Source organism: Harpegnathos saltator, unplaced genomic scaffold (assembly GCF_003227715.2).
Source record: "Harpegnathos saltator strain DR-91 unplaced genomic scaffold, Hsal_v8.6 scaffold89, whole genome shotgun sequence".
NCBI lineage: Eukaryota > Metazoa > Arthropoda > Insecta > Hymenoptera > Formicidae > Harpegnathos > Harpegnathos saltator.
The window spans coordinates 205,257-218,205 of NW_020230716.1; the positions used below are offsets into that span (position 1 = coordinate 205,257).

The following is a 12,949-nucleotide window of genomic DNA, read 5'->3' on the forward strand; positions in this document are numbered from 1 at the left end:
AATTCGTCATTCTTGATACGGGCGGACAGGCGCGAGCGAGCGAGTGGTCTGTTTCTCTCCTCTCCTCTCTCTCTCTCTCTCGAAAGTCTTCCAATCGTGATAATTATCGAAGCGTTAGTTAAGCGGCTCTCGCTGCGGCGGATATTTGCCACGTGGAATCTGCCACGCTTATTTCCTACCCATTATGCAGATTGTTACTTATTAAAAAAGTATGCTCATTTGAGCACGCTCCTGCTGTATGCTCGAAGGAGCAGACTCTAACGCGCCCACCTGTGCACCGAGACAACTCCAAAATATATTTCGAGATAATCGCGTTCCGGTGGGATTGCCTCGGTAGCCGGAATTCGGAATGACGACTTCGCCGGAAATTGCCCTCCCTTCGAAATTTCGATACGTTTTGTCCGGAACAGTGCGTGTCCACCCTCTTCCGTTCGCCTCGATGAGTTCCAGGGCGCACGAGCGAAAGTATACTCGTTATACGTCAGATAGACAGCCAGCCCGTGCAACGTGGCTTTTCCACGGGGAGGAAAACGCGGGTGCGAGAGGCCGCCTATCGATCTCGGATCGACGCATCCCCGTCGGCCGTCCGCACTTGGCGACGACGTCACATCCCTAAACGACGATCGTCCCTTCGTACGATAATCGTCCTCCTCGCGCGACACGCGACGAGCCGCGACGCGACGTCGATGACCGAGATAAAAAATAATATCGCGCGGACAAGCGATTGCGTTGTATGCGCGGCGCATGTCGATAATCCCGACGGATAAGGAGAGACGGCTCGAGAGAGAGAGAGGGGACGGGAGAGACGAAGTTTTAATAAAGCGACGTCCACCGCCACCGCGGCGCAAAAAGCGGAAGCATGAATTATGAGAGAGCGACGACACTCGATCGCGATCGGGGGAATTTATCGCGGCGGGACGGGGATGATATCCTTCGCGCGAGAAGTCAGTCCGCCTCACGATTATGTGTGTGTGTGTGTGTGTAAGTATGCGCCAGATAACACCGCGCGACGGAAATGTCGGGGAAAATATAATATTCCGCTTTCGTATACACGGCGTGTGCGCAGGATCGCGTTACGATACCTCCCGAAAAATATAGCGAGGCCCGCGATAAGAGGACGCGCTGCTCTCCGTCACACGTCGACACGAGCTCGCTTTTTATACGCGCGCGCTAACGCTTCGTCGTTTGTAACGAGCGCTGCCGGACGTCATTCGCGATAAAAGTATCGGCGATACACGGCCGTGGCAAGTGTTCTAAAAGCAGAAATGGATACGCGAAGACACGTGGGAGTATGTATATCCGCCGATGAATTCGCTAAATCCGCGAATAAAATCTTCACCACAATTTCATCAGGTGGACTCGAGCGAGTTAAAAAAGGGGACATGAGATATGCAAGGCAGGAAGTAAATGGAGACCGCCGTTGCGAGAATACTAATTCTCCGTTTGCGAAAACTGATACGGCGCTGATCAACTGACGAGCGCATCGTCTACAGTATAAAAAAAAGGAAAGAAAAAAAATATATATGTAAAGGTACTTTTAAAACGTGTAAAACGCATATTCGCCGATGATTTCACGAAGTTTCTACCGACTGGTTTCCGCGCGACGCGATACTCCCGCTAGGATTTCAGCGCGAAAGGCACCCGTGCGACTGTCCGACTGACGACTCTTCATCAAGGCCGACATGTGTGTGCGTTAAAAGAGGCGTCGCGCGTGAAATAAGCAAGATGAGAGATAAATCGAGGGGACCGTCGTCGCGAGGAGCTATTATCGGCCGTTATTACGGAGCTCGACTCTTGCACAATACGTTTCCACGTGGCGCGGATTTCGCCACACACACACACACACACACACACACACACACACGTAATTCCATTCGCACGCCCGTCAAATCGCTGATATTGCATTAGCGCGAAGATACATCGCATTAGCCGAAGACTGCGCGCTCGGCGCGCTCGCCGGATTAAAAATATTACCGTCCTCGTCGCGTCCCGCCGCGTTAATTCCCAGAGTGCGGTCGCGCTCCCGACGGATAAAAACAGGATAAAAGAGACCGTCTATTTTCTGCTCTCCCCGCCGCACGGAGCGATTTGCGCGGAGATCCTCCTCTTCGCGAGCGCTCCGTCGCGCGTTTCGCAGATCTCGCGTGTCCTTCTCTCTTCCTTCTCGCGAGCGAGCTTCGTCCTCTTAGCGTGAGCGGAGGAACCCTCGGCGCGGACGCGCCGATCGAAAGCAGAAGTTAAATCGGGAGGAACTTCCCGCTCGCGTTTCCGAGCTGCATGACGGTTAATTACGATCCGGCCACACGAACGTCCGCAATTAGCCGTCGTGAGCTGCTCGCAGCTGCAAGCAAGCAACAACGCCGGATCATCGCGTACTCGTTTCGTCGGCGATTCTCTTGCCTCGCGGGACGATCGAGGATATCGATCGTCGGCCGGGGAATTAATGAGATATTAATGGCGTACACAAACGACAAGGGCGCCCGAAGGACTCTCCGGCCGGGGAAACTTCGCGGGCGTCATTTTGCTAATGTAGGGGAAGAAGAAGACTCTTGCTTGGATCAACATGACGACGACATGACTAGTATAGACAGGCAGGCTTCGGCCGAAGCGGGCAGAATTTCGGCTCCTCGTTAACCGACTACGAGCCAGAAGTTATTACGCCGTCTTTCAGTCCAACCGCGTCCTTGCGCGTCGTCGACAGTATTAAAAAGAAAAGAAAACAAAAAATCAAAGTACTTTTGAAATAATGTAAAAAGCATATTCACCGATGACTTCGCCCTGCTACGCTTGATCTCTCCTCTCCTACCCTTTTATTCGTTCCCGGAGCGATCGAGCGACTCGAAATAACCGGCAGCCCGCGAGAACAATAAATTCAAAACAAAAACGTCGCGATTCGCGCCGCATGGAACGCCATCCAAGGGTCGTGCACGGGTTGTGCTGGAGCCGGCCGAGGGTCCTTTCCTTCTTCTTTCCCTTCCTTCCCTTCATTCGAGGGAGACGACTGCCTCCGTCGCAGTGGAGTTACGGCCGGCCAGCTATGAAAATGCACGAGTCCGCACGAGTCTGCACTGCGATATCACTCATTCATCGCTCAATGAATACAGACGCGATTTAGAGCCGAGCGTGCAATCCCGCGCGGTTGCCCCCGCAATTGTATATTATTACCGTACCGGCGCGCTTTTAGGATACGTGACTGCCTCCGCGACGCGAGCGCCGGCGACCGGAACGAGCGAGCGGCCGCTGATCTTCCGACTCCTCGTCATCTCCTCGCAGTTCGTCGCAGTTTCACGCGGATGTCGAATTATACGATCCGCCAGCGCGTTCTTCCCCGGCAAATGTACCCGGAAACGGACTCTCGCTCGGTGTACTCGCCGGGAACTCCGAGGCGTTCGCAGCGCGGCTTATCATTAATCCAAGCTGCTTCAACAACTTCGAACGTAGGAGGAGCCGGCTCGCGCTGCACGCCGATACGCGTGCTCTTAAACAATACCGATTAATCGACACCGTGGATGTCGGTTTGCCGGCGAGTTTGCGCGAGAATGATCTTCTCTCGGGAATTCGAACGCGACACGTCTCCACGTGTTTTGCACGAGACAGTGCAGCTCGAGACAGCCTATTTACCGCTGTGATAAGAGCGCGACTCGTTTCCTCATATTTTATGAGCGGACGCTCACAAAACGTCGCATTCGCTTACGGCAGATCGCCGCTGCGAAGAATCATCGAGCGGAGATCGCGACTCGCGGCGGAGTTACTCGGGGGGAAGAATTCAAACGCGCGTGTCCTCGAGAGGCGCAACGAACACGCGCGAGTAAGGACGACACTGGGTCTTCACGGGGCGAGACGCGCGTCGTCGACGAGCGCCGCGTTCGTCGTCTCGACGCTAGCGCTCCGCGCTAAAACAAAGCGCTGAAAAGCGGTCTCTCGAGTCCGCTTGGCGAGTCTCGGAAGAGCGCGCGGAGACTCTCGGAGGACCCTCGGCAGAGCCATTCAGCGCGGCGCTTTAATTTTGGACTGGACAGTTCTGTAACTCACCGTGCGACGGTGAGCACTCCGTCGTCCGCCTGGGATCTCCTCCGAGCGGGGGCCAACAACGTGGGGCGATCGAGCGAGAAACGCCGGGCGAGGACGCGGGAAGGATCGTCCTCGAGCTGACGGCGAGACGCCACTGAGCGCGCCGGACGAAGCGCTTGACGCCGACTACTGCGAGGCTCGCGTCGCCTTCGAGGAGTCTGCGCGGCGATCGTCCGTTACTACTCGCCGCCGTGGCAGCTCTGCATCGCGGCTCTCTCTCTCCCTCTCTCTCGCTCTCTCTCTCTCTCTCTCTCTCTCTCTCTCTCTCTCTCTCTCTCTCTCTCTCGCTCCCGCTCTACTTTCTCTACTTTCCGACGATTTTCTTCGGGTCTCGTCGAAGGGAAAAAAAGGAGAAATATCGGAGCAGGCCGCGGAGCAGCTGAAGGACAGCGCAAGGACAACGGAAGTCTAAATGACACGCCGGAAAGCCGATATTTACTACGGCCGCGATTCCTCGATCTTTCTCTCTCTCTCTCTCTCTCTCTCTCTCTCGTGCGCTTTTAGATCATCTTCGACCTGAGGAGAACACAAAGATTGAAATTGAAGAGTGGAAATTCACAAGGTGAAGCGAACGGAAATGCAGATATCGCCCGACGAATTTATATCTCTCTTTTTCTTTTATCCCTGCGAGGGCAAGGATAGAAGAATGCTTTCTCCCGCCGGGTGTTTCTTTTTTTTATTTTTCACACGACAGTTCGTTGTTGACGCTGGCGATCGAATTCTTTTCGTTGTTATAACATCGACGAATCGGGATGAATGAAAAAGGTCAACAAGTCCCGGCGGATTTCCGCGTATTTCGCGAGAGCAACGCGACAGCCAAGGGTTTCCCGCTGAGCCGAACGATTAAATTCTCCGGTTGTTGTCTCAAGCGAATTCTCACTCGCGATTCTTGGACATCGAGACACGTTTGCTGCCGATTTTACCGAAACCGAAACAAATATAATATATGCATATCGCGTCGATTGCATCTTGCGAGAGAAAGAGGGGGAGAGGGCTTCCTCGTCTGCTCGTGTTTACGAGAGGAAGCACCGCCTCTCGCTCACGCTATTTTTCGAAATCGCTCGCCGCAATCAATTGCGTGCAAACGGCGGGCACGTCAGCATGATTTATCGTCGCGCGTGTGACAACGCGTGCAATCGTGCGAAGTGCCGCTTTGTAAATGGCTCCACGAGGGTGCTTTGAGGGGAACGCGAGCGCGAGCTCGAAGACTCTTCTGCGCGTCTTGGCGTCTTGCAGAGTCCCCGAAGCGAATATCATTGCCGGATAATCACCATCCCGCGGAATTTCCGAGTTCCGTTCCGCGCCGGCGGCGGACTCGTTGAGTCGCGCAAAGTCGAACTTTCCGCGAACGGAAGTTGCCTCCCCCGGACAATCAGACAATTCCTGCGCGCTCTTGTCAGGAAATAGCTGGCGCACACGCACCGGTTGCTGTTGACGTTCCGCGAGGTATTTACGCGACATCCCCGCTCACGACGATTCGGCAAAATCTTCGTCGTGCTCGCGCCAGACTCACAGGCGCTTCTCGAGGAGCCTTTTCTCTCTTGTCCGATCGAGATATCACCTTTCTTATTTGCAATATTAACAATAGACGTATAGGTACTATATTCGATAAGTTGCGAGCTTCGATACAATTTGAAGTTTGAACAAACTCGAACAATTCGACTTCAAATGTTTTTCAACTTTATCCGAACTCTACTTCGAAGAGCTTCGAAAGAGCTTGAAATAGCTAAGTCCTTGATTGACGGACATCATGTTTTGAGGAGCGCAACAAGATTTTTTTGTACAGTTAGTACAGTTCTGATACTTTTCAGTATCCACACTTGGAAAATTCCGTTGCTCGAGCACGACGGTTCTGAAAATTTCAGAAACTCGGATCTAATTTATAGCCCTAATTAATGACAGTTTCATCGGGGATCGATGTTGTTAACGGCGCCCCGTTAGAACGGGAATACCTCGCGCGCGCGCGCGCGCGCGCTCCTTTCCTCCCGCGGCGCGGCGGTTCACTTACGTAATAGTTTACAACTCGCTACGTAGACAGTTTGCAAGTTTGTCAACGACGTTGTTACCGAGTTCCCGCGCAAAGTTAACCGCGCAAAGCGCCACACGCTAGCGCGATTACTTCGGTCGGTTAAACTAATCGTGAAAAATTACACATTTGCGGTCAAAATGAGCGCTCCGGCGAACGGGATTCGGGAAAAGGGAATTTTCTCGCTCGCGCCTCGCTCTTACGTGAAAATAACGTACACACAGCGTCGCTTTAGGCTCTATCATCGTTTATTGTATAAATATATCACCAAATAATATTATGTAGTAAGACTGCGTCTGCGTAACGCGAGAAAGAATACGATAGAGATCGAACGAAGGAAGACAAGTCGTAAGGATCCGGGAGAAAAGCATCGGGCAGGAAGGGGAAGATGTGAAGGAGAGGATAGAATGGCAAAAATGGAACGTGAGCGCGATAGCGCGGGGAGGGGGGAGGGGAGGAGGGGGCGGAGACTTAAGAGAGAAAAACGAAATAATATAACCGTGTTGCTGGGCACCGGAAAGTTTCCATGACGCAAGCGAAAAAAGCCGTATATTTTCCTGGCAGAAGCGACAGAGTAAGTGGCAAACCACCCGCTATACTTCTGCTCGCGCAGATCGACTGGGAAGGAAAAGTGTCGTGGGTTCGATCCTGAGAGCTTCATCATCACGAGTGCATTCGCTCTTTACATAATATAGTAAAAATATATCTCTTCGATTTCTAGGAAATATTGTTATCATCATCATCGTCGTCATCATCATCATCATCATCATCATCATCATCATCATTGTCATCGTCGTCGTAATCATTATCGTCGTCGTCATCATCATCATCATCATCATCATCATCATCATCATCATCATCATCATCATCATCCTCGTTGTCGCTTATCATCAGCAGTATCATTGTCGTCATCGTTGTTACTATTATTATTATTATTATTATCATTACTATTATTATTACTATTACTGTTATTCTTATTATCAACCTCAGTTAGCTTATCTATCACTAGAACAATGGAAAATTGTGAGAACGCGCTTTTCCTCCACGTCTTTATTACTTCCAAGACTTCGAGAACGCCGCTGCGAGAACGAATCTCGCTTCGCTAACCGTGCGTAGACGACAGATCTATCATACGTGTGCCACGAAGAAAACCGGAGGGGGGAGGAGAGAGTGAGTCAATGAAACTCATCGACGATAATTCCTCGCTGAATTTATCGAGTACGTAAAGTCTTTGTTTTCTCCTTATTCTCTCAATGAAAACTGCACTCGGCGGTATCGTGCGGTGTGTGATGGATGTCTTTACCAAGTAGTGGCTAGTGAGGCAAAATTCGCCGTGCTCTCGAGAGTAGTCCGGAAAGCGGATTATCCTCCCGCTTAACCGATGGAATCCACAGGTAAGGGAAGGCCTCGTCATTTTGATTCTTCGTCTTCGCGAGCGCCCGTTTCGACAACAGCGAGAAATCGCGTCGGGCGTTCGCATCGTCCGAGTCTCGCATCGGTGAAATTGCACCGTCCTTATTGCACTAGTCCGTTTCTTCGTTATCGTACGCGCTTGCCTTTGCTTGATCAAACAGGACAGAGTGATTCGTGTAGAATCTTTCGCCATCTCTACGGATCAATCTCGCCTATTTGCGATTTCATGAAAAAGAGAAAAAAGCTCCGCGTCGTTCAACAAAGAGTGCGACACACAAGAGCCGTTCTTTACTGGACCTTTGCTCCAATTTCGTAAACTACAATTAGCGTGCGACCGTTCCGGGAGGAATTCAAAAAGTGATCCTTAAGACCGCGACTCTGTTGTAACGCGCGTGCGAGCGTATGATTCACGTAGAAATTTTCGCGAGACCATTTTCAGCTCTGAACGATCGCCGGATGCTCCATGTTTCGCGGGGAACTTTCGGAAGGATTCGCATGCCCTCGCTAAACTAACCGCGACGAGGCAGAGGAACTTTCCCTCACCCGAAAGACTCGGGCACAACCCTGAAAAAATTATGTACATCGTTCTCTACTTCGCCTAACTTTCTTCTCCCTATTATGGCAAGTGCGGAATTATTCGTTGCTTCGCGAACTTTCGTAATCCGACTGGAAGAACAAAACAAAGAGAAAAGTAAGACGAAGAAAAAGGATAAGTGTCTCGTGGTTTCACGTGTGTGTCTATGTATGTGTGTTTGTATGTCTTTTTTTATCTGTGTATATTTTTACGTATATATATGTGCGTGTGTGTGTGTGTGTGCGTGTGTGTGCGCACGCGCGCACGTATAAGCGCTATCAGCAGACACGCTCCACTCGCACGTTAGCCCCAAATATGACTCACCGCTGTCGAGTTAGTTATCTAATAGGAAAGTTTCGCTCTTGATGTGTACATAAAGTGAGTATCGGGCAGTCGCATCTAGCGCTAACTCGCGCGACGAGAAAACGTATCGCTGCTTTTCATCTCGCTATCGACGACCGCGACGGGGGCAGGGGAGATGGCGGGTTGGGGGAAGAGACATCAATTAGAAACGGAGAGAACGTTTTAACGATGGAGTAACGATCTACGTACGACTACAACAACAGATATAACAACGTAGAATTCGATCATCGTATCCACGTATGTGTAATATCATATAAGCATCTATCAAAAAATCAGAAATTCAACAACGCCGACGCATTCAGCGCACACAGGCCCGCTTACAACGGAATCGTTGTGCGCTGCCTCTTCTTGCGAATGAGTACTTTCTTTTTTTTTTTTAATATATATTTAAGAAGTTTATATACGCGTGCTTTATTTAAAAATATATATTTTCTTAGAAACCAAGACTGTCCTTGTCTCAACAGGTGCGCTTGTGTGTCCGCGCATTTCTTTCTTTTCTTTCCTAAGGTGTGCGCTCAAGAATCCGCATATTCCTTCCGAATCATAAAAACTCGTTTGAACACATAAGCCAAGGCTGAAATCATCCGAATAATTTAACATCCGAACGGCTAGGAAGAATTGTTTCTAGGATTTCTAGGATAATGGATTTCGAATCGATCGGGTTTAAAGTTGCCCGAGTTAAAGGTGCGAATAAAAAGAAAAGATCTGATAATGAAAGAGCCCAGAAAGAAATTCCACGAATGACTTGATAGGGTTTAAAAAAAAATCCACATTATCTCTCCCTCGCAATTCCGTCTCTAATTCTTTTGCGATAGTTAGGATATTAAGATTCGGACGATTCGGACTGGAATATCGGATAATTCGGCAAACCGATTATCTGGGTGTTTGGATGTGCGAAAATCCAAATCCAAATCCAAACATTTCTTGCGACCGTAGCACGGGCGGAAATGGTTCAAGAAGCCGCTTCTCGAAATTTCTTACGCCCCCTGCCATAGCTCGCACTAATTCGCGGAGACATGAAAAATGGGAAAATACCGAGAATCGTATTCAGACGCTAACCTCCGTCCTGATTACAATAGCAAGACGATTCACGAGACGCCGCCTCTCAGTGCGAGCAGACTTCGAGACGTCGCCGTCTGGCGCGCTGATTATGACCGCTTCGATCGGTACCCGATCCCACGGCTTCTCCCCCGATCGGACGTCCTTTCCTCGTCGATCACAGATAATTGCCAACCGACGAAGGCTGCAATTACACGCCGACTTCCGCAATTCGTTCGCCCATCGTCAAGCCGGACGATCATCTTGAGATGCGGCATCTTCGTAGCGCATCTCCTCGTCGCTTGAGCGGCTCTTGAGCAACGACACCGCTACTTTTGAGGGGCGCAGTCGAGGTCTCCAGATTCGAGCAGTTGTTTTGGACTTCAGCCGTGCGGCCCGATCGCCTTGCTTCGTGCAATTCCGTCGATTCGCAGTTTCATGTTACACGTGTTTTTTCTGTGTCGTACGAAAGATCCCGCGAACGAGCTCTTCGCGCAGCAGGTCCCAACCGAATTCGTTGGGTATTATGCTTAGTATCGTATCGGCTGCCAGATACCGGCTTCGTCGCGGCGATAGTAATGAGGTCTATTATCTCGGAAGACGGTGACGGCCGGGAATTGATTGTCCTGGATGTACTTGAGCGTCGTCCGCACCTGAAACGATAATTTGATCGCTATTTAGCGACGCACGCGGGAAGCGCACAGCTACGTTTGGTTTTTGCATTGTTATTAATGTCCGCGAATATTTGCAATTCGAATTACGACAATTTTATGATCCAATTATTCTTGAAATAATATATCCGCCCACTGTGCTAAATTGAAACATCTAGAATATTTATAATAATGTAACACATCCTTAATAGCACAGCTTATTAAATTATTATCAAAATAACATTCAATTATTACAAGTTATTCGTTACAACGATGTCGTAACAGTGAATAAAAATGTATCTCCTTATCAAGTGGAAATTTCCAAAAGGGTAATGCAAGAAATAGCGTTACCTGTTGTACGAAATGTGGTAGTTCCACCTCCGGCGACGTTGACAGGTGCTGCAGGATGAATTGATCGGACTGCGCCAACCAGAGATCCACGCCTCGCAAGGGATCGTAATTGAAGGGCCCGATTCTAAGTAATCCCAGAGTGCAGTCGTATATATCGAGAACCTGCGCATTAGGATAAACACACGTAGCAGCACAAGGAAATATCAGAGCGGGAATGACATTAAAAATATTTCACATTTTATTTTGTTCCGTTTGCACATTTCTCAGATCCCAGAGAAACAGTGATTAACGATCAAACAAACAAACAAACAAACAAACAAATATATCCACGTATGCGCGGAGAGAATGAATCGTAAAGTATAATACGAACGAAATAACGCCCGACCGAATTGCGGCCTCGTTTAAATAATCGATTTATCTCGCTGTTCAAATTACCAATGAATAATCAATTCCTAACTAATTAACGAGTCACCTGTTAATTTTTTAACATCCAGTACAATGCGCGTGTGCGTGCGCGTGTGGTAAATAATTAAAATTATAATTAATATGATATCAACGAGACGGGATAAGGAAAAAGCTAGAGAGAAAGAGAGAGAGAGAGAGAACAACGCGGTGTAACATCGTTCATCGCGTTCTCCGAGTGAGTTCGACGAGTACGACGTCGTCAGCGCGCACGTTGACGTTGCGAAGTCGAGAGGAACGACGACTCGCTCGCTCGATGAATCGAGCCCGAGATTGCAATCTACGCGATCTCTACTACGCGCGCAGATTCCCAGCGCGAGTGCCGCGACGCGCGATTCTTACGCGCAGCTCATTAGCGGTATCGTTTAGCTACACGAAGCGCGCGCGCTGCGCGCGCACACGCACCTGCTGACCTCCGGTCAATTGTCTGGCGCACCTCAGCGCCTGTTCCGGGCCTTTGTCGGGGAAAGTCGCGGGAAAGATCTCGCCCGTCTTCACGTTCAGCCCGATACCGTAGATCACCGGCCAGTGGATCCCACTTCTCACGGTGGTGTTGAGCTCGCCCACGCAGCAGAGCGTCAGATCGATCTCCACCGGTTGCTTGTGAAAAGCGGCTGCGGCAAACGATCGGCTAGCGTTAACGTCTCGTCTCCAACGAGAGAGAGAGAGAGAGAGAGAGAGAGAGAGAGAGAGAGAAAGAGAGAGAGGCGCGATGTAATATCTGCGCGTTGGCCGGTCTTTATCGCGACTCTCAATCGACGCGCGATGACGATCCGAAATCGCGGCGGCGCGGATAATTGATTGATCTGTTCGCTTTAAACCCGCAGTTAAACATGCAAACGATTTACGGAACGATCTCGTCTACGGATCGAGTCGGACGGATGCGCCGTCTTCGCCGTCGTTTATTTGCAGATGTAACGACTTCGAGAGGCGTTTCTCCTCGGTAAACACAAATTCCAGCGCGTAACCACCGAGAAACCCGATAACGGCACTCGATAACAATGACGCAATTTGATAATCTTCAGTATCGCACAACGTTTTCGTCTCTTTTCGTCCGAGAGGAGATATTACAAAATCGTAAAGGAGAAAAGATCGTTGCCCGAATTTACTCCGTCCGCTTCTTCTCCCAGGAAATTAATTTCTACAATTAATTGCTAGGAATTAATTGGTAATAATTCACACTGATAATCAAGTGCTACAATAGTATAATGACGAGAGACGACGCGAATTTATCGGATCGTTGCGCGAAGTTAAGATCCCATGTAAATTTGCAATTTACGCGGTCGAGAGACGGCAAGTAAGAAACGGCTTTCGCACTCACAGAGTATGTTGTAGAACAGTTCCTCGGAGTAGTTTCTTGGGTCGGAGTAACCGCCGACCAACTGCAGCTCCAGACGACCTTCGGGATAACCAAGGGCGAGTTCCGTCACCCTCTGGACCATTACCGCCGCGGCGTCCTCCGTCCCGGAGCCGTCGAGATGCGCCAACGCCATGGCGCCCGAACCTGCAATTCGAATTCCGCCGTCCGGGATTACTCGCGATCGCGCACCAGCAGCTCGACTGTTTATTACCGGGCACGAAGACTCGCGGCCCGATTTATTACGGCCATTTTGCTCGCCGGCATCCCCGCGCGCTTTTATCACGCCGTCGCGCCGTTATTACTTGGATCGCGCGGCGAACCCTCGCGGGCGAATGCGAGCCCGTTAACCCTTTACTTAACCGCGCGCCACTGCGTTGCCGGTGGCTCCCCGACAATGGTGCCGACTGAAGTGAGCCTTCAAGGTGACAGATAGCTGTTGCCTCAACTATACCATCTTTGTCAGCAACGCTCGCAGCGCTTGAAATGGGCTGGATATACACAGGATAAGGCTGAGCGACTCAACATCACACAACAACCGCGCGAACACCATTTTGCTGATCGCTCTAGAATCTCGTCTAGAATTTCGCGGACCTCCCAGGCGCCTTTAAATCTGTGCTTACTCCCCTTAACCCTCTCACTGC

At 50.2% G+C, this 12,949-nt stretch overlaps 1 protein-coding gene and 1 long non-coding RNA gene across 4 annotated transcripts in view; both read right to left on the reverse strand.

Annotated features, from left to right (window-relative positions):
* Positions 1-4,273, reverse strand: part of LOC112590558 (uncharacterized) — a 98,059-nt gene extending 93,786 nt beyond the window's left edge. Inside the window, exon 1 of one of the 2 annotated variants that reach the window (XR_003114311.1) lies at positions 4,033-4,273. This is a non-coding gene — a long non-coding RNA (uncharacterized LOC112590558). The other variant, XR_003114312.1, reaches the window with a different exon arrangement.
* Positions 4,274-6,323: 2,050 nt separating this feature from the next.
* Ntan1 (N-terminal amidohydrolase 1) overlaps positions 6,324-12,949 on the reverse strand; it is a 77,554-nt gene continuing 70,928 nt past the window's right edge. For both annotated transcript variants that reach the window (XM_011138989.2, XM_011138990.3), the window contains 4 exons: positions 12,270-12,452; positions 11,354-11,562; positions 10,487-10,648; positions 6,324-10,138 (listed from right to left, as the gene is read on the reverse strand). In XM_011138989.2, the coding sequence (XP_011137291.1) occupies positions 10,016-10,138; positions 10,487-10,648; positions 11,354-11,562; positions 12,270-12,452 (677 nt within the window). In that variant the 3' untranslated portion in view covers positions 6,324-10,015. The remainder of the gene's footprint in view (positions 10,139-10,486; positions 10,649-11,353; positions 11,563-12,269; positions 12,453-12,949) is intronic.